At 43.7% G+C, this 24,148-nt stretch overlaps 1 protein-coding gene across 15 annotated transcripts in view; it reads left to right on the top strand.

The window, feature by feature from the left end:
• Positions 1–24,148, top strand: part of LPP (LIM domain containing preferred translocation partner in lipoma) — a 704,807-nt gene that overhangs the window by 294,842 nt on the left and 385,817 nt on the right. For all 15 annotated transcript variants that reach the window (XM_069083318.1, XM_069083326.1, XM_069083316.1 and 12 more), the window contains one exon: positions 16,193–16,305. In XM_069083318.1, coding sequence (XP_068939419.1) covers positions 16,193–16,305 — 113 coding nt within the window. The remainder of the gene's footprint in view (positions 1–16,192; positions 16,306–24,148) is intronic.

The raw sequence follows: 24,148 nt of genomic DNA, 5'->3' as shown, positions 1-24,148 counted from the left end.
CCTTCCTTCCTTCCTTCCTTCCTTCCTTCCTTCCTTCCTTCCTTCCTCCCTCTCTCCTTCCCTCTCTTTCTCACAATCTCTCTCTCTCTGAGGTGGAACTTCCCAGTTTCTCTCAGTTTTTCCTCTAATGATTAGTAATGCATAGCATCATTTCATATGACTGTGGACAGTCTGAACGTGTTCTCTTTAGAGCTATGTGTTGTATTCTTTGACCATTTATCAGTTAGGGAATAGCTCTCATTCTTAGACATTGGGATCTTCTCTGATTCATGATCCTGCATTTTGTCGTGGTTCTCCTTTTACCTGACTGGCTGATCTTTCTTAGTGTTTGCAGAATTGTTACTGTTGGTAGGCCAATCTGACTCGGGTTTCCTCCTGTTCATTCCCTGGCTTCTCTCTCTGGGTGATTCTATGACCATGGCTTCAGTTCTCCTCTCTAGGCAGATGCCTCAGTACTGCTCCATTAGCTTCCTGAGCCCTGACCACTCTCCTCCCGCTGCACGCTGGACACTGACATGGGAGGTATTTCAAATGTGGCCTGGCTAGCACTGAACTTGCAGAACCTCCTGACCCCTCGCTTTGCTTCTGCCCTGCATCCTCTCATCTGCCGAGGGTTATTTCACCTCCTCTCGACTTCTTCCATCCGTCGCCTTCTGTCTCCTCGCTGAACCCCCAGCCTAGTTCAGGCAGATATCACTTTGGGACCTGAACTGTTGTGATATTCTCTTTATTTGTCTCTCTGCTTCAAAGCACCATCCACTCCATCCTATCCTCCCCCCAGGAGCCATGTTTGTATTCCTAAAGCGTAAGTCTTGCAACATCACTTACCTGCTCAGGTAGTTCAATTAGCTCCCCATTGCCCCTACAATCCCATACTATCTTCTCTCTATTTTATGGCCCTTCACAGTCTGGCCACTCACACCAGACTTATTCTAGGTTACTCTTCATTAGGGCTGGACAACTTGCTACTGTCTGCTCCATCTCTCCCACCTTTGTGCTTTTGTCCAAGCTACCTCAAATACTGTTCTTCTCCTTCCCCCCCCCGCCCCCGTCCTGAATTTTGCCTTTTAGAATTAAAATCATTGGATTCCTTTTCAGATTCCATTCATAGGACCACCTCCTTCCAAAAGGCTTTTCTGATTCCCTGTTGCTATTCTGTATGGCTTCAAATTCCTCCTTCAAGAAGAAAAATAACAATAATGATAAAATGCATTGTCTCCGCTCAGATTTATGTAGTGCCTGAAGGCTTGCAAAGGTTTCTTCCTACATTCTCATGTGATCCTCACAAAAAATCTGGGAGCTATCATTATCTTCATTTTACAGATTAGGATGGATAAAAACAACACTCACCCCTGTAGAGATGGACCCCATCGATCTCCAGACATTGATTCCATACCCATTTGTTTGCTTTCACTTGCCGTGGGAGACAATGACACAGTAAAATGAGGGCTGGGTTTGGAGTCAGAGGGCCTGCCCCTGACTCATGCTCCCTCTGTGACAAGGGGCAGCCACAGCACTGCTGTGAGTCTATTTTCACAACAAAATGTGCAAACTTATAGCAAGCCACAAGGATGTTACACAGGTCAATGGAGAAAAAAGGTCATTCAGATCATTATTGTTGGAATTGTCCTTCAGGTGTATACTCAGAGAATCTAAATCAGAAAGGACATTAACGTTCACATTCCCCCCCCTCCCAATAACTATATCAAAATTGCTTAAATGGTATTCTTGATGAGTAATTAAAATTCCGCATTGAATGTTTTCTATTTAGGTTACCTAGGATGGATCCCTTCCTTTCACTGGCTGTCACTTCTCTCATTTATAAAATTTAAGGGCTAGACCCTATGATATCCAAGGCCCCTTTTTGCCATTTGAATCTTCAGTTCTGTCAAGCTCGTTTTTTCTTAAGGAGGAAAAGCCAACCTGCTGGAGAACTTTATTTTTCTTTTGAATCTGTCAAGGATAAATAACTGGGTAAATAATGATTGCAATGATGAGTCCAATGCCCACCCACCAGAGCCGCTGGTAAATCACATCATTCTGCAGCATGGTTTTTCTTGTATGCTGCATTTGCAGGCAGTTGTCCCTTGCAGCTTTCTTGCATTGCCTCTTTTCCTGAGTGGAGGGAGTGCAGCTCCTTGTTGACATGTGTTTTATTTTGAAGAGAATATTATACGTCAGGTCTGAAATTCATAGCCTTCATCTCTCAGAGCTCTGTGTTCCTGTCTTCCAGCTGAGAGAAACTAATTCAGCATCTTGTGTTGTAAACACTCACTCATTTTAACTGATTCCACCTCCAACGAGGCTCCAATCACTAAAATTACTAATTGCTATTCCTTATACATCAAAGAGTGAATCCTGAATAATTAACCCCAAATAAAATTAGATGAATTGGCCCTTTTAATTAGGGTCCCTGCTGCTGTTTGTTCTAAGCTTCCTTTTCTTACTGTTAAGAGACTTTTAGAATGATTCAAACTGTTGTAGACTTAAACAGCCAGTGACCTTTTAATACAATATAAATCCATAAAAGCAATATTTCAGCTAGCAGGTGGCGATGGAAATTTTAGTGCAAGTACCTGACAGCTTCAGTGTTACTTTTAAAAACATGCACATGGCCCATCTAAAAGGAAGGAAGGAAAGCAAGGAGGGAAGGAAAATGGAGATAAGGAAGGAAGGAAAGAAATTAGTGGCTCTCTTCAGAATATGATTTTTCTGGAGTATTTTCACATTTGTCTATGTTGGCTAAAAGGCATAGAAGGGGACAGATAAATTTTTAGCTGGAATATTTCAATACAAATAGCAACTAAGATCAATGTAATCATGAGGTCATGGATTTGGAGCTGAAGAGGACCTAGCCCAGATGAAGAAACAGACCCAGAGAGCTTAAGGGACTTACTAGGGTTCCGGGATCTTACTTTAATGGTGAAGTATTCCTAGTACATGTGTTTGAGAATGATATGGCACTCTGAGCCAAAGAGCCTTGCAGAATCTCCTGGATAAGGTTCATAAATCCTTAAAAGACTGAGGTCTTACCATCCTCACAAGAAAAACCAAATGGAGGAAGAGTGCCTATTGTCCACCCTATGGAATGAAGTTATAGGGGCATCCTTTGGAGCTCTTGTATGTGCACACACATATGTTTGTTTAATTTTATTATTATGTTCAGTGGTATCTATATACACATGTATGCATATATGTACATAGATATGTTTGCGTGTATATATTTATGTATTTATAAACTATACAAATGCACACAAGCTCATCCCAGAATAAAATAGGAGAGGGAGAGTGCACTGGGTTGTTTTTGTTTCAGTTTTTTGGAAATTAAAAAGTCCCTTTAATAGTTGCAGGCTTCCTTAAAATCTCATCTGCCTTAGGGAGCCTTTCCCCATCCTTGTGAATGCTAGTGCTTTTTCTTTGAAATTGTCTCTAAGCTATCATATATCTGTCTATAAACCATGTATATCTGTGTATAAAAATGTATGTGAAGATACATGTAAATGATAGAGATTGAAATTCAGTGTGTTAAACATTTTTAAAGCATCTACTATGTGTCAGGCACTGTGCTAAACGCTAGGGAGACAGTGACATCCAAGATCCTATCCTTGCCCTCACGGAGCTCCCTTTCTAATGGGGAAGGGGAACACACCAAAGAAAGCTGAAAAGCAGGAAGGAGGAGGCAAGTGGGGCCACCATGTGCCATGATTCCATGGAATGGAAACCAAGCAGAGCTGCTGGTGGAGTTCCCTGGAGAGTTTGCAGCCCTTGGGGTAGAAAGGAAGGCTTCAGGGACAGTTTATTGCTCCCCTCTAGCCCTGGATCAGAGGGGAAGGGGCAACTTGGGCAATGGTGAAGGTGTCAGTGTCAAAGTTTGAGTCAGCAAGCCTGGTGATATGATGTTTTTCCTTGGAGGAGGCAGGAAGGTCAATGGAATAGAAGCTGAGCAGAGTTGCTGATGAAAAATAGAGAGATAGAGGTAGAGAAAGATGGGGAAGGAAGGGGATACACATTTATATAGAGCTTACTGTATGCCAGGCATTGTATTAAGTGCTTTACAAATATTTTCTCATTTGGTTCTCACAATAACCCTGTAAGATAGGTGCTAAAGGAATAAGATCACCATTTTACAATTGAGGAAACTGAGGCAAATAATAGTTGAGTGACATATTCAGGGTCACATAGCTAGTGTCCCGGGACAGATTTGAACACTGAGATTCTTCCATCTTGACCCAAGACTCTATCCATTGTGTCCACTATGTAGATATAAATATAAAAATAGAATTCACTATATGTACATATGTACACCTCTAACTCTTCTTCCTCTCTATTTGTGTCATCTATAGCTTAATCGTACACAGCCATCTGCAGGTTGCCTTCCATGTTAGATGGAATTTCTTGAGAGTGGGATCTCATTTTTGTATTCTGGCACATAGTAGGTACTTAATTAATGCCTGTGGACATGACTTCCCATCAGATTTCCTCATACATGAAGGCCTTCCTTCCTAACATCGGCGTTCACTCATCGTCCTAGAAGGCCTGGAGAAGGACAGGGAGGGAGACAAATGGGGGGTCCCCTGTGAGATTTGGCATGCGAAGGTCTTCAGCCTGGTTTAAGAGGGAGGGAATTCATCACGGCTCATGCTTTGGGCCAGTGTCTGTGTCCTAATGGTGGCTGATGGAGAAGAGCTGCTCCTGCGTTATGAGAAAGGAAGGGGTGCAGGTTGTCCTGCTGTCAAATAGGTTTTGTACTGTTGAGTCATTCACAGGCCTCAGGAGCCTGCAATCTCCCTGGAAACTGGAAACTTTCATACATAGAAAATCCTGATTTCGGAAGTCCTAGACAAGAGTCAGGGTGGGAGGAAAGGGGTATTAGGCAAGGGAATATACTGCCTTAGGAATAGAGAAAGTCAGCTGGGAAAACAAGAGTAATGGCAGCAACATCAGCAGATTCCTTAGGCCACAGCAGGAGGCTACATGGAACCAGCTGAGAGGTGGCCTAGGGAGGGCCCCTTCTGAAAGAGTTTAGGCAGCACTTCTCCACATCTCTGAATGTCCCCTCCCCCAAATAAAGCACTGCTTACTCCTGTAGGATTTTCATGCTTGAGGACAGGAAGATTTCTGGCTGGGGGTACCTTTGGAGAGCAGTGCCTTTGTCTCCAGATGCCATGGTCCTGCCAGAGAACTGCAGTGGCATGCAGCAAGGGGTAGACATGATTGGAGTCTTTCCTTGTGGATCATGGAGCTTTGCATCTTCAGGGCTCATCAAAAAGATGAAACATGAAATTATTATTATTACTTTAAGTTTCAATTGTTACAGGGCCTAGAGCTTTCCCGTGAATGTGCTGAAAATTGAAGTGTGAGCTTCAACTCATTGCCCCACTTACTTCACCGACGTGTGTCTGGAAGTCAGAATGTGTTGGATGTGTTTTGTTGTTTGGGCAGCAATTATTTTGTTTTTGCAAGACAAACGAGACTCGGTTGGTTCAGAAGTGCAGCCTGGTTCCAGTTCATTTGCAGAGCTTGGCTTGACTCATAATTTCATATTATTTGAAATCTATTCAATATTTTCAGCTGAGGCGCTGGATATTATTCAACAAATAGACCCCCTGGAAGCCACAGTGTGGTGGCAAAATGCAATCCTTTCAGATCTGATTCACCAGCGTGTCTCAGCCTCACCTCCACAATTTACAGGTGATAGAAAGCAAGAGCTGTTTAACTGAGGCATGGCCCAGAGCTTTGAGACAGTCCGAGCCAAAAATGAAAGTGTTCCCATGGGGATCAGGGAGTGCTTATCTGCTTCAGGACCAGCCTCATTTCTCCTCTTTGCTAGGGGGAACTCAAAGCATCTCTCAAAGGCCTTCTATGAACAGATGATGCAGATGTTAATTAATTACAAGTTTCCTTATACAAGGTGACCCATTTTAAACAGATCTTTATTCTTAGCATTTGTTGCCCTTTTGTGTCTGTGGAAAAGGCCTGGCAGGCGTATAGGGGACCGACCGGCAGCTCGAGATGAATTAGGAGAATGCCCTACTTACACAGAAAACTCATCTGAATTTTTTCTATGTTTAAGAGCCACTGTCTGATGTGAGGCAAGTCATTGTCTAATTGCAGTATTGCACCCCCATCTGGGCAGTCTGCACCTGGGAATGAGCCCAGAGCAGGACCACTGAGCTAGCTGAGCCAAAGAATGTATCGTGTCATGAATGTCACTGAAGAGAGAGCCAAGGAGGGAAGGGACATCTTCCGACCTGCTTGAAGTGTGATCACCAGCAAAGTAATACTTGACTTTACTTAGCTCCAGAAGATCTGACCTGGGCAGAAGGGGCAGAGAGGCAGATTCCTGTCCCTAAGTGACAGGAAAATGAGTGAGTTCATTCTTATTGGAGGACGTCTAGTAAAGACTGAATGCTCACTTGTTCAGGAGGATTTGTGTTCCAGTTCAGTCAACATGCATTCATCAAGTGTTAATTGTGTGCCAGGCTTTCTGATGAGTGCTCATAAAGCAAAAAAAGAAAAGAAAAGAAAAAACAAGACAAGACACAACACACACAAAAGGGTCCCTCAAAAAATTCACAGACAACATGAAAACATGCACATTAAAGAATATGAATTGGAGGGGGTTTTGAAGAGAAGCTCCTAGCATTGAAGACAGAGACAGAGACAGAGAGAGAGAGAGAGAGAGAGACAGAAACACAGAGAGAGAGAGAGACAGAGAGACAGAGAGACATAGATAGAGACAAGAGAGAAAGAGAGAGGGAGAGAGACAGAGAGACAGAGAGAGAGAAAGAGAAGGAGGGAGGAAGGGAGAGAGAGAGAAGGAGGGAGGGAGGGAGAGCTCCAGGCAGGAGGGACAGCCAGTGGAAAGGTACCATGGGCACTTGGAGAATCTTCTCAAAGGAATACTGGGGGGCCTGTGTCACTGGGTCAGAGAAATAATGGGTAAGAAGACTGGAAAGGGAGGGAGGGTCCAGGCAGTGGAGCATGTTAAAAGCTGAACAGATTGTGCATTTGTCCCACAAGTAATAGGGGGCTACTGGAATTTCCTAACTAGTGCAGTGACGTGGTCAGATCTGTACTTGAAAAGCTTGACTGGTAGCAAAGCAGAGATGGTCTGGAGCAGGAGATCCTGGAGGCCAAGGCTGTCCCCGGGGCCTGAATGGAAAGCTCTGGGAGCTTGTGTCGGCCTCTAGGGCCTCCAAGGTCTCTTCCAGCTCAGAGTCTATGATTCTTTGAATTCTATCTTAGCTCCCCAGTTGCTATGCCTAAATGAGGCTAATTATTTGCAGAACCTAATAGCACTAAGTGACATTTCCAATTCTCGCTATAGTTCAAATTAGGCTTTCTTTTTTGATCCTTTCTTTTTGACTGTTCATGGAAGATATGGTCCTGGTTATTCTATCTGATTTCAGATGAAGCCATTCAGGCTCAGAAAGACTAAATAAGTCATCTGGAGCTGCCCCATTCATTAGCCGTAGAGCTGAGGCACAGTTGGAATGGCTTACTCAGTAGGCACCATGGAAACAGAAACATTTTGAGCAGATCACGGCAATTTGGAGCTTTTATGTAGAAGAGGCCAGCAGGAAGTGAATAGAATCGGAAGGCAGCAAGAGGTGCTTCAAATGGGGCCTTTTCTCTCCCGGAGACACTCTGTCCAGACGATGTTGGAGGGGGAGCTGGTGAGGGTGGTTTTAGTTTTTAGTGTTGTTGTTGTGGCTGGCTCCTTTATTTATTTGTAGCTTGATTCACTCATTATTTATGGGCAACTAATCAACAAACATTTATTAAGCACCTACTATGTACCATGCACTAAGGATACCAAAATAAAGATGAAAAGTCCCTGCCCTCAGTGACCTTGTATTTTACTGGAATGGGGACTGTGTGTGTGTGAAAGTGCAAGGTTGCTGGTCAGGAAAAAACATTGACTTCTGGGACAAGGGGAAGGAAAGTCTTCTTATAACAGGTGGTGCTTGAGCTGAGCTTTGAAGGAAACCAGGGACACCCAGGTACCAAAGGACTCAGATTTTATCCCTTCTCCCTAAAAGATTTGCTGAAACAGTATTCATAAATGGAGCGTGCAGAGGTGCATCAAGCTGGTGTGCTGGTCTACCTGGGCACTGCATTTCTATTGGTCCTTCCCCCTGCTTGTGCCCAGTGTGATTCATACACTTTGGGAAGATGCTTCAGTGACCTCTTCCTTTCTGAACCCTGTTCCTTTGGCCATACCTCACCCCAGTGGCCACTTTGCCTCCTTCTGCTTCTGCTTTCATACTTCACCTGCCTGTGACAGACACACAGTAACCAGGCTCTGGGTGTAGACTGGGACAGTGAGTAGACTCAGCAGAAGGAGTCTCAGACAGGCTCCTTCCATGGAGCTGGAGCCAAACCACATCTACTCCCACTGGGGCATGGACTGTTGTCCCTTGCCATGAGGAAACAGATGTGTTTCAAAGAAGTGAGGAGTCATGTAGGCTCTGGTGAGGAAGTCATTTCTCACTTCTCCGTAATAAAGAGACAGTTCCTTTAATAGACCCGTGTGTGTGTTCTCTTTCCCAAACCCTTGGCCATTTTCTTCATTTTCCTCATGATACATAAGTCAGGGGACTTCCAGTTGGAACTTCAGTATTAGTTAACTGGTCTCTCCTAACATGCTGCATGTTCTGTTGCCTCTTTGACATGAAGATTTAATGAGTCATTTAGAGGAAATGACCTACTATGAACTCTTACTCATTTTCTACATCAGTAACTTTTTTCTCCTATTCTCTTTTTTTAATTTTATTTGTTTCCATTTGCATGCAAAAACAAAATTTTAACAATCTATTTTTGGTCAAATTTTGATTTCCAAATTCTCTCTTCTCCCCTCCCCCATTGATAAGTTATACATGTTCAGTGATGCAAAACACATTCCATATAAGTCATTCTCTGAAAGAAAATACAAACACCATGAAAAAAAACACAAGAAAAATAAAGTAAAGGAAAAGCCTCTTGATCTGCATTCAGTCTCTACCAGTTCTTTTTCTGGAAGTGGATGGTACCTTTTATCATACGTCTACAAAATTGTCTTGGATCTTTGTATTGCTGAGAATAGCTAAGTTATTCATAGTAGATCATCATACAATATTACTGGTAGTGTGTACCATATTCTCCTGGTTCTGCTCATTTTACTTTGCATCAGTTCAGGAAACTCTTTCAATGTTTTTTTTTTTTTGCCAGCATCCTTCTCATCATTTCTTAAAGCATAGTAGTATTCCATCAAAATAATATACAACAACTTGTTCAGTCAACTCCCAATTGATGGACATCCCTTTGATTTCCAGTTCTTTGCCACCACTAAAAGAGCTGCTATAAATATTTTTGTACATATAGGTACTTTTTCTTTGTGTTTTTTAGCTCTTTTGGATATAGACCTAATAGTAGCATTTCTTAGTTGAAGGGAGGTGTGAAGAGAGGTTTTATAGCCCTTGGGACATAGTTCCAAATTGCTCTACAGAATGAAAGTCAATATACAACTTCACCAACAGTACATTAGTATTTTAATTTTCCCATATCTCCTACAACGTTTGCTATTTTCCTTTTCTGTCATATTAGCAAATCGACAGGTGTGAGGTACTAGCTCAGAGTTGTTTTTAATGTGTATTTCTTTCATCAATAGGGAATTAGAGCATTTTTAAAAATATGACTATAGTTAGCTTTGATTACTTTGATAACTGTCTGTTCATATCCCTCAAACATTTATCATTTGGGGAATAGCTTTTATTTCTATGAATTTATTCAGTTTTCTATATGTTTGAGAAATGAAGTCTTGAGCAGAGAAACTCACTGTGAACACTTTCTTTTGCAGCAATGATAACCAATTATGTACTTTCCACCATACTGTTTTCCCATTTATCCTACTCTCTCTCTCCTTTCACCCTGTCCATTCTCAAAAAATTTTGTTTCTGATTTTTGCCTTCTCCAAAATGCCCTCCTTTCTACCAGTTCCCCACCCCCTTCTCTTAACTCCTTCCCTTCCTATTCCCCTATTTGGTAAAATAGATTTCTAAGCCCACATAAGTGTATGTTATTCCCTCTTTGAAGCCTATTGTAATGAGAATAAGGTTTATGTGGTCCCCTCCCCACTTCCCCCATTTTTCCCTCCTCCGTAAAACTTCTTTTATGTTAGATAATTTATTCCATTCTACCTCTCCCTTTCCTCTTCTTTCCCAACTCTTAATTAAAAAAAAGATAATCATATTTCTATCTATGTATTCTCTTAACTGCCCTATTAATGAGAATTTTTTTAGGAGTTATAAGTATCATTTTCCAAAATAGAAATATAAACAATTTAACCTTATGAAATGCCTTATTATTGCTCTTTCCTGTTTACCTTTTAATGGTAAATTTTCTAATCAACTCTGGTCTTGTCCTGAGAATTGCTTAAAAGTCCTTTCTTTCACTGAATATCCATTTTCCCCTCTGAAGAATTACCATCTGTTTTGCTGAGTAGGTGATTCTTGGTTGAAATCCTAACTCTTTTGTACTCTGGGATATCATATTCCAAGCCCTCCAATCCTTTAATGTAGGAGCTGCTAAATCTTTTGTTATTCCTAATGTGGCTCCACTATATTTGAATTGTTTCTTTTTGTATTTTCTCCTTCATCTGGAGGGCTGGAATTTGACTATCATATCCCTGGGTGTTTTCATTTTGAGATCCCTTTCAGAAGTTTCTTTCAAATTCTAGTTAATCCTCTGGTTCTAAAATATCAGGGAAGTTTTTCCTTGCTACTTTCTTGAGAGAGATGTCTAGGCTCTTTTTTGATCATGACTTTCAGGTCAGCTAATAAATCTCAAATTATCTTTCCTGGATCTGTTTTATAAGGTCACTTGTTTTTCCAATGAGATATTTCACATTTTCTTCTATTTTTTCATTCTTTTGATTTTTTTTTATTGTTTCTTGATGTCTCATAAAACCTTTATCTTCTACTTGCCCAATTCTAACTTTTAAGGAATTATTTTCTTCAGTGAGATTTTTTTTACTTCCTTTTCCACTTGGCCAATTCTACTTTTTAGGGAGAGTTTTTGCATATCTTTTTCCATCTGGCCAAATCTGCTTTCAAGGCTTTTTTCTCTTCATTGGATTTTTGTGCCTCTTTTTACCATTTGGCTTTTTCTATTTTTTTTTTAATAAATTGGTATTAAGTAACTTGCTCAAGGTTACATGGCCAGTTATTTCTGGGTGTGGTGATAAGTATTTGAGCCTGGATTTGATCCAAGGTCTCCTGACTCTGGGGCCAGCACTCTTACTCACTGTGCCACCTGGCTGCCCCTGGCTTATTTTATTTTTTAAGGTGTTATTTTCCTCAGTACTTTTTTTTTTTGGTCCTCCTTTACCAAACTGTTGATTTTTTTTCAAGATTTTCTTGCATCATTCCCATTTCTCTTCCCAGTTTTTCCTCTCTACTTTTCTTACTTTGTTTTAAAAATCCTTTTTGAACTCCTTCATGGTCTAGGCCAATTCTTATTTTTCTTTGAGGCTTTGGATGTAGGAATTTTGACTTTGTTGTCTTTTGAGTGTGTGTCCTAATGTTCTTTGTCACCATAGTAACCTTCTATGATCAGATTTTTTTTTTCTGTTTCCTCATTTTCTTGTCTTTTTTTTGAGTTTTAACTCTGTACAAAAGTGGGATCTGCTTCAGATTCTTTGTGCAGTTGTTTTCGGAGGTACTGAGGACCTGTAACTTTTTGACTTCTCCAAGGTGGCATGATCTAGGGAGAGGTATGTTTACTACTTTCCTAGCCTGTGCATTGGTTTGTGAATGACCACAAGTATTCTTTCCAGCCCTGGAACTGTGACCAAGGTTCTTGCTCCCCTGTGACCACAAGTTCTGCTGTGCTAGCACTCTTACTGGCACTGGGACTAAGACTCAGGACTGTTACCCAGATCCATGTATAGACAATGCAACAGAGCCTGCTCCCTGGCGCCAGCGAAGGGACCCCTGTAAATTTCTGATAAGTCGTCTGATCCTCTTACCGTCTTTGGGCTGAGTGATCTGTGAACTTCCACAGCTGGCACTGATTCAGTCTCCCCGAGGCCTGCTCCTGATTTTCTGAGCCTGGTCTGTGCTGGCATGGACTATGCTAAACTGCACTCCTCTATCACCCTGATACAACAGACCTTTCCTACCAACCTTCTAAATTGTCTGGGGCACGAAGGTTGTTTTTCTGTCTTTTTGTTGGTTTTGCTGACCTAGAATTTGCTTAATGTCATTATTTAAAGGTATCTGGAGGGATTTGGGGGAAGCTCAGGTGAGTCCCTACTTTTACTCTGCCATCTTGGCTCTTTCTCTAACAACTTTTCTTCAATGTTGTGCCTGCCAATGGGGGGAAAATGTACTCTGCATTTTAGGCATAGTTATACTAGAAACGTTTTTGAAACAAAAATGAATTTAGTTTTATTCTAAATCCAGATATTTCTAGCTAAGGGAGAGAAATGTCCTCACACACCATCATCATCATCATCAACAGCAGCAGCAGCATCGATAATAGTAATAGCGAGTATTTATCTTCTGCTCTATAGGTTTGTAAGTACTTTACAAATATTCTCTCATTTGGTCCTCACAACAACTCTGGGAGGCAGGTGCTATTATTATCCCTATTTTACAGATGAGGAAACTGAGGAAAACTGGTTAATATACTTGCCTAGCGTCACACAGCTAGGGAATCTGAGGCTAAATTTGAACTCTGTGCTTCCTGACCCTACGCTCAAGCTCTTTGGTGTTAGAATTATAGGGCACCCTTGTTCTGATTTGGGTTTGACTAGAATGCCCCTGAGATTCTGTAACTGTATGATATTGTCATGTTTTATTGTAAATTATATTGGCAAACCTCAAAGTCATATATCAATGTCAGTGCTTTTTCTGTCTCTCTCTCTCTCTCTGATTCTGTGTGTGTGTGTGTGTGTGTCTGTCTTTGTGGCTTCATCTTTGCCTCTGGCTTTCTTAGAGTCAGCTGGTGGCATAGTGGTTAGAGCCCTCTGCCTGGAGTCAGACAAGGTGATGTTAGTTCAAATCACTTACTACATGTGTAGCTGAATCACTTAACCTTAGTTAAGCCTTAGTTTCCTAAACTACAAAATGGGCATAATAATAGCCCCTTTTTCACAGGGTTGTTGTGAGGATCAAATGAAATGATATTCGTAGAATGTACTTGGCACATTGCTTTGCACAGAGCATGTAAAAAAATGGATGCTTATTCTCTCTCTCTCTCCCCCTTTCTCCCCCTCCCTCTCTTCCTCCTCCCCTCCCTCCTTCCCTTCATCCAGTCTTTTGTCCCATCTCTCCTCTATCTCCCTCTTTCTGTCTCTTTCTCTTCCCCCTCTTTCCTCCTCTTTCTCTCCAAATGTATATATATATATATATATATATATAATCTATATGTGTATGTATATATTGAATAGAAATGCATGCATATAGATGAGTATATTCCTATATGTACACATTCAATCCAAGCAGCCCTCATCCCTGTGAGTGGTTGTAGCCACCCCATAACTTCAGAACCATCGCTGTCACCATCTCGTTCTTTTTGGTGGGTGGGGGAAGGCAAAGGACCTCTGCACCAATTAACAATGCTCCCCCCCTTCACTGGCTGACCTTGACATCACCTCCTCTGGCTGTGCTGTTGTCTTGGCTAGGAGCTGCCCCCCCACCCCCCCACCCCCCTGCCAGAAGTGCCCCCTTTCACCTTGGTTTCCAGTGTGCTCAGGGATCAATTCAAGTCAAGAAAAGAACTTCTGAGAAAGAGGAAAAAAAAGCCATGCATAATGGGGAGATCTCCTCCTTACGTGTCCCTCACCCCCTCTGAAGATTAATTTGTTATACTCTGAATTAAATCGGCAGCAGTGTGCTCTTGTGTGTCCCTTCCTCTCACCCCTTCTGGAAATACCATTTGTCTGCCCAGTGGTGAAATGAAATGCGTGGCCATCCATCATCTGGGCTTGACAGGGCCCCCAAGACCGGTGGAATTTTGGTAAGGGAGACCTTGCACAATGACCCAGCCTGGCTGTGGCCAGCCTGGGAGGTCAGCTGAGGACCTTGGCAGTCACAGGCCCGTGGATGAAATAGACATCCATGCACGGCCCCTCCCACTGGGTGGGAGAATTGGAACTCACCTTCCCAGAGGTTGGTATCAGGAAAGGCAGGGGTGTCAGGGGAAAACAGGCCAGAAAGTGGCTGGGATAGAGTGTCTAGTGAGCGAGGACACAGGTTATGAATGGAGAATTTGTGATTTTACCCAGAAACAGGTCCTGGGGTGAGCGAGTGTGTGTTGAGAGAGGGAAAGGCCCCCACTTACAGACAGGGCAGGTGTGGCCATTTTCTTTCCTGTTCTTGAAAATGCATTCCTCAGAGTCTGGAGAGCCAAACAACTACCTGTGCTCCCTGTGAGTTTATGGGAGCAAGGTGGAACCCCTGGATCCTATAATCTGAGAGCCCAATGGCACCTCAGAGGCTATCTGGTACAGGAGATGTGAGGAGAATCATCCCTCTGAGACATCAAGACCAGCCATTGTTGTCAGCCTCAGACCCTTGTGGAGTGGGGGGGGTGTGTCTGTCTGTGTCTGTGTGTGTATGCATGTGGGTGTGTCTGTGTGTGCGTGAGTATGTGTAAGTAAACAAAATGATGACTCTCTACATTGAGAAGGGGCAGGGAATGACTATCATTTCCCCTGCATTTGAAGTTAGGACATTTAAAATCTACCCTTAAATAACTTGGCTCCCAGCCAAGGTCATAACTAATAGATGGCCAATTATCAGTTTGTAAGCCATAAACCAAGGTAAGCTCGTCGGCCGTATTGAATGGACTATCAGTCCTCTCTGAGTCTCTGTGCCCTCCTCTTTCGAATGGGCCATCTGATGTCTCTTCCAGCCCTGGTGCCAGGATCCTAGATCCTATGATTCTGTGGGTCAGGATCCAGGATCCTTACGAATGAAGAGCCTTTAGGGCTGCGTGTGGCATTTCCACGCTTGCGAGTCCCTGGTAAGCCATTGTCCTGCTTGATTCTAGGATCACATTCTTCCATCAGTTTTCTTGTGAGATCTCCCAGTAGAGAGTATCCTCCTTGAGGGTAGGTTGTGTCTGAGGCCAGTGTGGGGCACATTTGTGTCAGAGACCCTCCCATGCAGACTGCCCTCTCTTTAATCTTGAGGCCCCTTCATGTGTTCAGGTGTGCCTGCACACAGCTCTCTGCTCTGTGTTTACCCCCTTCACCTCTTCCCTTGCTGCCACATTCCAGTGCTATTATTTCCTTTCTGGAACTATGGTCTAGAGGAGAAGGGACTGCCATAGTTCTTGGGTCCCTGTGCAACTGTGCTTGTCACTGGAAGCCTCTAGCCCCGACCACATCCCTTGGGCTCCATAAAGCTTGTTTCCCAGGATGCTGCAAAAGTGAGATGCTAAACTGGGCCTTCTATCATCACACCAGGGCAGGGCAGAGCTCTCTGCTGGCACTGGGAGCCTGAAAACTTCAGGAGACTTGGGACAGTCTCCTGTCCATCTTTGTGTCCCCAGCACTGAGTAGCAGCTGGTGTGTGGTAGGCCCTCAGAAGTGCCTACATCCTTGTCTGATCAAAGGACAAATAACTCACCATTCACAAAGACACTTTGTGCTCTTGAGAAGATGGACTTTGTTTTATTTATTAATTTATTGATAATTATTATTAATCTTCTGAACCCTGCTTCAGAACTCCTAGCAGGCTGTCTTGCCTCAAAGGCTCTAAAGATTTTAGGATTATAGATTTAGAATGGGAACAGAAACGGTCCTCACTGCAAAGGACAGGGAACAGCAGCCCAGGGCCAGGGCCTTGGCCAGGATCCCACAGGGAGTTAGTAGCAAAACTGAGTTTTAATTGACATGAGATCAGAGGTGATAAATGTAAATTGCTTTGTAATCCTCCAAATGCCTTGCAAAGGCTAGCTATCAGCATCACCAGCATCATCAGTATCACTCTCCCTCTCCTCCTCCTCCTTCTCTACCTCTCCCCCCTCCTCTCATTTCGTATGACTTCAAACCCATGGTCCTTTCAAATCTTCTATTTGGAGACAGTAAGTCCTGATAGCTATAAAGTAGTAAATGACCAAGTAACTCACATCATGCCTTCAAAAGTGGGAGAAGAGATGGGATCCATGCTCACTGTGTGTGCCTTTCTCTTGGCTCCAGGTGACTTCCTGCCCCCTCCGCCTCCCCCTCTGGATGACATTGGCAGTCTCCCGTCTGGCCCTGGCTCCTTCCCCCCACCTCCGCCACTCGATGAAGGTGTTTTCAATGTGCAGGTAAGTTCTGCTTCATCGTGTCAATAAATCCTCCTCAGAAAGCACCACCCTCAGCCACTGTGCTTCTGGGAGGGATGAACCCCAGGAAACAGCCAAAGGTACTGTTTCAAACCCACAGACTCCTCTTGGTTAGCTGCAGACCCAATGGCCAACTTTTACCTCCTTCTGAATCGCTTCTGCCGCCAGCTGTGTTCACCCTGCACTCTGGCCTCCTGGGATGCCCGCTTTCCTTGGTTTGGTTTGGACCATGGTGTCAGTTATTCAGGAAGAGTCTGACAAGTGTGAGATTCTCATGTTCCTAGGGCAGTATTTAGCTGTCTGCTTTTGCCTGTTTTCTTTGCCCACAAGAGCTGCTTTTCATTTTCTGGCAAGTGGGTGAGGATAATGGAGTCTGTCAGCATAGGGGCACGCAAAGCTGGAGGCCTGAACACTGTCCCAGAACCTCCATCCTTCCCCATCAATAGCACCCATTCAGAAGGCTTCTTATCTGCGGGTCAGAATTAGGCAAGTGGGGCCTCACATCCGAGGCACTGAAAAGAGTGGAATCCAAAGAGCTGGTGGGCAAGGAGCCACATTTCCTACTGGGGATCTCCCTTTGTTTGGTGCCATCTGCTTTGTTCTGGCAAGGTCACTGATGGTGAGATGTGACAGGTGATTTCCCAAGTTCATCTTTGTCAAAGGGAAGATGCTGCATAGTAGGAAATGGTCAATGGCATGATGACACCACTTCCTGTCTGCCCTCACCATTTATAAGGAAGGAGAAGCAAGGAAATTAATAAACAAATCAATAGATGAATGATGAATACATTTATATCTATCCAGCAATCTACATTTCTTTATGTTTTTATCTCTGTTTGTCTTATCCACCTTTGTCCATCCTCTCCCTCTCCCTCTCTCTCTCTCTGTTTCTCTCTCTCTGTCTCTCTCTCTCCCTCTCTCTCTCTCCCTTCCCCCTCTCTCTCTTCCTCCATCTCTCTTACTCTCCCTTTCTCCTCCCCCCTCTCTCTCTCTCTCTCCCTCTCTCTCTCCCTCTCCCTCTCTCTCTCTCTTACTCTCCCTCTCTTTGTCTCTCTCTCTCCCTCTCTCTCTCATGCACAAGATCTATAAAACAAAAAAAGGAAGTTGGTTTGATCGTAAGAACAGTTTTGTCTCTGTGTTCCTAGGGCCTAACAAATAATAGGTGTCTAACATTTGCTCGTAGTTCCTTTCAGGTTTAATAGGGGTTTCATTGCTGTTCAGACATTTTTCCTCCACATAGTACACCTCTTTGACCTGTTGGTCAGAGTGCCCCATCCTTACTGCACCCGGCCATCATCAGAGTCATGACTGGTAAAAGAAAGCACGTGATCCAATGCTGTGCCATTTCAATCTCAGTGGCCCAGTGTTACAGTAACACATCTGAACAGAATGCATTGAAGCTGGCAAACTGGTGAATTGTTGTCTCAGTCACAGAGACCACTTCTCTGTACAGACTTGCCTCCTCTTCGTGGCTGGGCTGCGGGTGGGGACTATTGCTGATGCCTACAGGGGATGCCACTTTGTAGTCAGGGCTCATGACCACACCTGGAATCATAATGGGACTGGATGATATGTACAAACCAACAAGCTCCAGGTTCCTGGGCCACAAAGGTCTTTAGATTAAGATCCAAGTTTGAGCAGCTTCCAATCCTGGAAACAGACCTGAGAAGTGAAGGCCTTTCCCATGTGGGCTGCCCTTCTGCTCTTAGGTGGATGGATGATGGCAGCTCCTTCTATCTCAGACACCACTGGGCAAGGCATGTGATATGTCTTGCCCTTGGTTTCCTCAGTAAAGACCGGAAGAATGGTCCCATTTTTGTATATATTATTGATGAGATGTGTTTCTAGATAAGTATTGGAAATAAATTCGCTAGGTTCGAATCAACGGGGACAGGCTACACACGTTATGGTATATGTTACTATGCAGTAAAAAATGACCAGTATAGAAAATTCAGAGACATATGGAGACTTCTTAATTGATGGAGAGTGTAGTAAGAACACATAAGACATGAGGGACAGTGACTCTGATGATAGAAATAGAGCATTCTCAATTGGTGGAGATGAACTTGGCCACAGAGAAAGATGGAGAACATCTGTCTCCATCCTTTTGCTGTAAGTGCGGGAACTATCAGTGTGGCATCCCATGTGCACTGTCATGCTGAACTGATGGGTTGTTTAGTGCTGTGGAACCCTCCCTCCCTCCCTTCCTCCCTCCCTCCCTCCCTTCATCCCTTCCTTCCTCCCTTCATCCCTTCCTCCTTTCCTCCCTCCCTCCCTTCCACCCTCCCTCCCTCCCTTCCACCCTCCCTCCCTCTTTTCCTTCGTTCCTTCCCATTCTCCCTCTTCTTTTCCTTCTTTCTTTTTCTTCTCCTCCTCTCCCTTCTTTATTCCTTCTTTCCTTCCATCCTTCCTTACTTGCTCCCTCTAATTTTTTTGGTCAAGGAAGCACAAAAGGATTTATTGGGAAATAAATCTTATGGAACATCCCAAGATACAAAAAGAAGGGGTGTTAAAATGAGGCAGTAGTTACAAATCCCCTGAAGTGCCTTCCAGCTCTAGACTTATTATTTCCATCCGTCCTGCACCATAGTGTCCTGACACTCTCGGTCCTAATGTGACCTTGCCCACCTTAGAATGTGTTTAACCTTACATAGGCTGGCCTTGTGACCAAAGGCCTTTGATCATGGAAACTTTCCCTCTCCCAGCCCGTGGCTTCCATTGTTGCCTTTCCCCTTACAAGCAAAACCAAATCAACCACAGTCCTCGTGGACCTCACCTACTACACGACCAGAATGCGTGGCCTTGGAGTGGTCAGATTTCCCTAGTAAGACAGATTTCCATGGAAACATACCAGAGCAGTGACTAAAGTTTTCATGTCTGCCAGGCCCTTTTTTTGGGTGCCTCTGAGGCCCTGGGTCAGCAAGCCCTGGAAAGTTTGCAAGTCTATTTGAGACCATGGCAGCCACAGCTTCTTTGGGGATTATTTAGTCCTTCAATCCCTCACCATGTGGGTCAATGGCATGGCTGAATATTTTTATTAGGCAGGCAGCAGGACTCTGTGGACCCTGCCTAAGTGTCAGAAGGCTGGTGCTCTGGGCTATGAGTCATCTGATGATTGCATCCAGAAAAAGGGAGGGAGAATTCAGGGTGGAAGAGATTTGTAAGAAGCAGCAGCATTTCCTTCGTTACAGGCTGCTCTCTTGTATCCCTTGAGTCATTGGAAGCAGCAAGATGGAAGTCTCTTTCTTTTGGACACTTTATTTTTAATGGAATAGCAAGAGAGGGGGAGAGAGACAGAGAGAGACAGAGACAGAGACAGACACTGAGAGAAGAGAGACAGACAGACAGACAGAGACAGAGATAGAGAGAGAGACAGAGAAACAGAGAAAGACAGAGACAGAAACAGAAATGCAGAGAGAGACAGAGAGAAGGCTTATCAATTTAGATTTGGAAGGAACCTGAAAAACCATAATCCAATCTATTTTACCTATGTGGAAACTGAGGCTCTGACAGAGAAAGTGAGTCACTGAAGGCCACACATCTAAGTGTCAGAAGCATGATTTCAACAGGGGGAGCGAGGGGGGAAAGATGGAAAAAGGGGATAAGAGAAAGATCAGAGTGAAGGGGACAAGAGGAAAAAAGAAGAGCAGAGAAAGTGTGTGGTTTCCCTCCCGTCTACAAGAGTTCTCAAAGTCAGGTCCGTTCTTTTTGTTTTTCTTTCTCTTTTTACATTTTGATGAATATTTCAATACAATTGGCTTCCTTTGGGACCATGCTTTATTCTTTCAAAAACATTGTTCTGGAAAAGAGGTCACAGGCTTTCCTGGACTGCAGAAGAAAGGGTTCTCTGAAACACACACATGCCCATCTACATACATATGCACAAACCCACGATATACATACACACCCCTGAAAGATGATTCCATCTCTGAGTCTACCACATAGCATTAGAGAGTCATGGGAAGAGTTTCGTTCACAGAAGGCTTGAAGGTGTGCAGAGCCCTAGACAGGTCCTATATCAAGTAACCCTCCCAGTAATCCTGTTATCATCCCCATTTCACAGATGAGGAAACTGAGTCACAGAGAGGTTACATGGTTTTCCTGGGACCACACAGCTACTAAGTGTCGAGGGCGAATTTGAACTCGGGTCTTCCTGACTTCATGTCCAGCCATTGTGCTGGCCAAGTTTGTGTGTGTTGGTTGATCTAAATGCACTGACCGGGCCACAAGCACTCTGGCCATTTCAGGGTTTCAGGAGATGCTGGGCATTTTCCCCTCTCTCTTCCTGCTGCCTGCTTCTCAGGGACACTGTCTAAGGATTCTCCTTTATAAAACTGACTTTGTACTTGGCCTAGGACATAATAGATACTTAACAAATACCTATGGATTGTTAATTGATTGATTTAGAGCTGCTCTCTTTGTTCAGTCATTTCAGTCATGTCCAGCCCTCTCTGATCCCATTTGGGGTTTTCTTGGCAGGGTCACACAGCTAGTAAATATCAGAGATCAGATTTGAACTCACATCCTCCTAACTCCCAGCCTGGTGCTCTATCCTCTGCATCACCTAGCTACCCCTAGTTGATTTAGAGTACAATAGCATATTCTTTTCTAGCATTTTCCAAGAGTGGTAATTTGGTATAATGAAAAGAGTTCTGAACTTGGAGTGATGGTGTCTCTCATGCTTATGAGGTGTGTGATTTTGGATAAATCAGTCTTCTTCTCTATACTGTGAGATATTGGACCATATGGCCTCTGAGCTCTCAGATCAGTTCGAAAGCTGTTATATCATGATCGTGTTTGCTGGGAATTAGAACTGATTTTATTTATTTTTACAACTTCACTACTTTACAAGAACCATGAAACAGTTTTAAGGAGCTCTGGGCACTTGTACCACAGATCTACAAGGACAGGCATGGATGGATGTCACCTCTGGAGGAAGGAGGCATGAGGATGATGGTTTAAAAGGCCAGGGGATCCAGATCTTTTTCCAGTCCTAGACCCCTTGGGAAGACTGGCAAGGCTTATAGAGAGAGCTCTTTTTAAAATAATATGTTTAAATGCATAAAAGAAAATTCATAAGGTTACAAGGGATATTGAAATGCAGTTTTTCATCTATTGTTTATCACTCTATTCATCCAGATAGAAATATCTCTATTTCTCTCTCTTCTTCCTTCTCTCTGTCTCTCCCTCTCCTTCCTTCTATGTGTCTCTCCCTCCCTCTCTCCTTCCTGTTCTCTTTCCTTACTTCTCTCTCTCTCTCTCTCTGTTTTTCCCTTTTTCCTCTCTCTTTATTTCTCCATTTCTCCCTCCTTCTCATAAGTTCATGTCCCCCAAGTTAAGAATACCTGTTTTAGGCAAAGTACTGGACATGGTGACTCCTGGGTTCTAATCCTACTGTCACCATTTCATACTAAGCAAGCTCACTTTTCTTAACCTCCGTTTCCTGTGAAATGGAGATAATTCTGTCTATGAGTTGCTGTGAATCTCTAAGGGGGAGACATTGTGTGTATGTATTGTTCGTGTATGACGAACACAAGCTAGCTGAATCCTAGGGCATGTGGCAAGGACAAAAAGGAAAGAAACTGGAGAAAAGGGAGAAGGTCAGGGAGAATATGCTTAGCCGTCTTGATCTGGGATTTTTTCTCCCATACAACAGGGGTTCTCCTTATACTGCACTTCAGTGCACTGCTGAGAAAACCAAACCAAACTCTAGAAATGGGAGCGGTCAGTATTATTTTATGCCTGATCACTTAAAAGCAGAGGCAGCCTGACACGTGGACAGAGGGCTTGCTTTGCAGTCAGCCACCCTGGGTTCAAATCCTTTGTGGTCCTGGCTAAGTCCTTTCACCTGCGACAGCAGAGGACATCTCTCATTAGCTGGGGCTTCCCTGCATAGGAGGATGGAGCCGCCACACTTCGGGGCTCTCAGGTTACTCCTGGATCACAAGACAGTTCTTTTCCATTGCAATGTGCAAAGAGTGGAGCCAGGTTTACAGACAACTGCTCAGGTTCCAAAGACACAAACGTGACAATAATGAGTATATCCTGTTGCTGCTGCAAGGTGAGGGTCCTCAGCCTGAAGAACATGTGGTTTTGTCCTTGGCACTGCAGGATTATGCAGCCTCCAAAGGACGGGAAGGATCAGAGAAGCTGATGGGGACTTGTTCCCCAGTCTGCATCAGAAGAGCCATGGCTACAGAGTGATCTTGGGAGACTGCTGGAGGAAGTCCTGCTCCCAGAGGAGCCGGCAGCCCTCCTGAGTGATGGGGACTTTCCATGGAGCCCCCTTCAGGGATGCCGGCTACACCATATTGTGACTCTCAGTACACAGTGTCATCAATGCTTCATCCTTGTCATCCCCCGGAGTTAGGGAACTGACTGTGTGTCAGAAAGCTGGAAAGCATTTACAGAGACACAGGCACCTTCCCGATCTTGACATCCAACATATGGGGACACCAGGGTGATCTTGGACATGTTCCCACAAATCCAGACTCTGGAATTGCTGCCCATATAATGTGTTGAAACTAAAAAAAAACTATTAGAAGGGGGAAACCAAATAGAGGTAAAAGCACACGCACATGCAAACCCCTAGACACACATAGAGATAAGAATGGAAGGAAAGTCAGCATGGGCAAGTGGATGAGGATAATGGAGAGAATATGGAAGAAATGGGCACAGAGTCTAAGCCATATCCTCCCCCTATCCTGGGTCACCCATCTCTTCCCTCCTCCTTTTCCCTTCTGGCTTTGCTTCCTCCCTCCTATTTAAGTCCTTCTTCTGAAGCTTACCAGGTGTGATCATGGGAAGGTGACATTTCTTTCTGAATCTCAGTTTCCTGATGAGTAAAATGAGGGGGTTGAATTGGATAAACTCTCAGGTCCCTTCCAGCCCTAAACTGTTAAGCAAATGTGTCTCTGTAAAGATCAAAGACTCATCTCCTTATCCCATTTGGTTCAAACCTGAATTACTCGTAAGAGCCTTCTTTTTTTTCCAATTCTTTGTATCCTCAGAACTTAGCTTGTCTGTCACACAAGGACTGGATGAATGCTGATTGATTGGTAGCATTGGTAAAGGGAACCTCAAGCCCAGGAATCCACAGTTCCATCTTTGACCTGCTGTTTTCCAGAAGAATCATCTATTGTTATAGGCTGTGGGATTTTCCAGGGGCAGCATCTTCCACACATTCCCCCCTCTCTGTCTCTACCACTCTGCTAGTGAATCTGGGGCTACCCAACATGTTTCCTTATACAGGACGTAGTACTTTCTGAATGATGATCTGGACCCCACCTACAGGGGCTTTGTTGTGTCCTGGGCAGCAGCTCATGCTGTCCCAAATGATATTTATTTCAGCTCTTCCTGAAGAGGAGAAAAGAGAAATTGAAATATATCCATGACATCATTTCCCATTTTACAGATGGCTGTAGGACAGTGAGGGTTTATAAAGATGATTGTTCTGCTATCTAAAGTCTTCCTCATTTACATTTAATTTTCTATGCAGGAAAATTCAGATTGTTCAGAAATTAAGGCTATGTATACACATACCTGTACATTTTCATCTATGCATTGATCTATCTATCTGTCTGTCTATCTATCTCTATCCATCTATCCATCCATCTCTCTGTCCATCTCTCTCTCTTTCTCTCTCTCCTATCTTTCTCTCTCTCATTGGTCCATCCATCCATCCATCCATCTATCCATCCATCCATGTATCCATCCATCCATCTCTCTGTCCATCTCTCTCTCTTTCTCTCCTTTCTCTCTCTCTCTCTCATTGGTCCATCCATCCATCCATCCATCCATCCATCCATCCATCCATCCATCCATC

The sequence above is a fragment of the Petaurus breviceps genome, unplaced genomic scaffold, assembly GCF_028583685.1.
Source record: "Petaurus breviceps papuanus isolate PSGF00001 unplaced genomic scaffold, PetGlider_PUasm1.0 173, whole genome shotgun sequence".
Lineage (NCBI taxonomy): Eukaryota > Metazoa > Chordata > Mammalia > Diprotodontia > Petauridae > Petaurus > Petaurus breviceps.
This window is presented reverse-complemented; position numbering and strand designations above follow the sequence as displayed.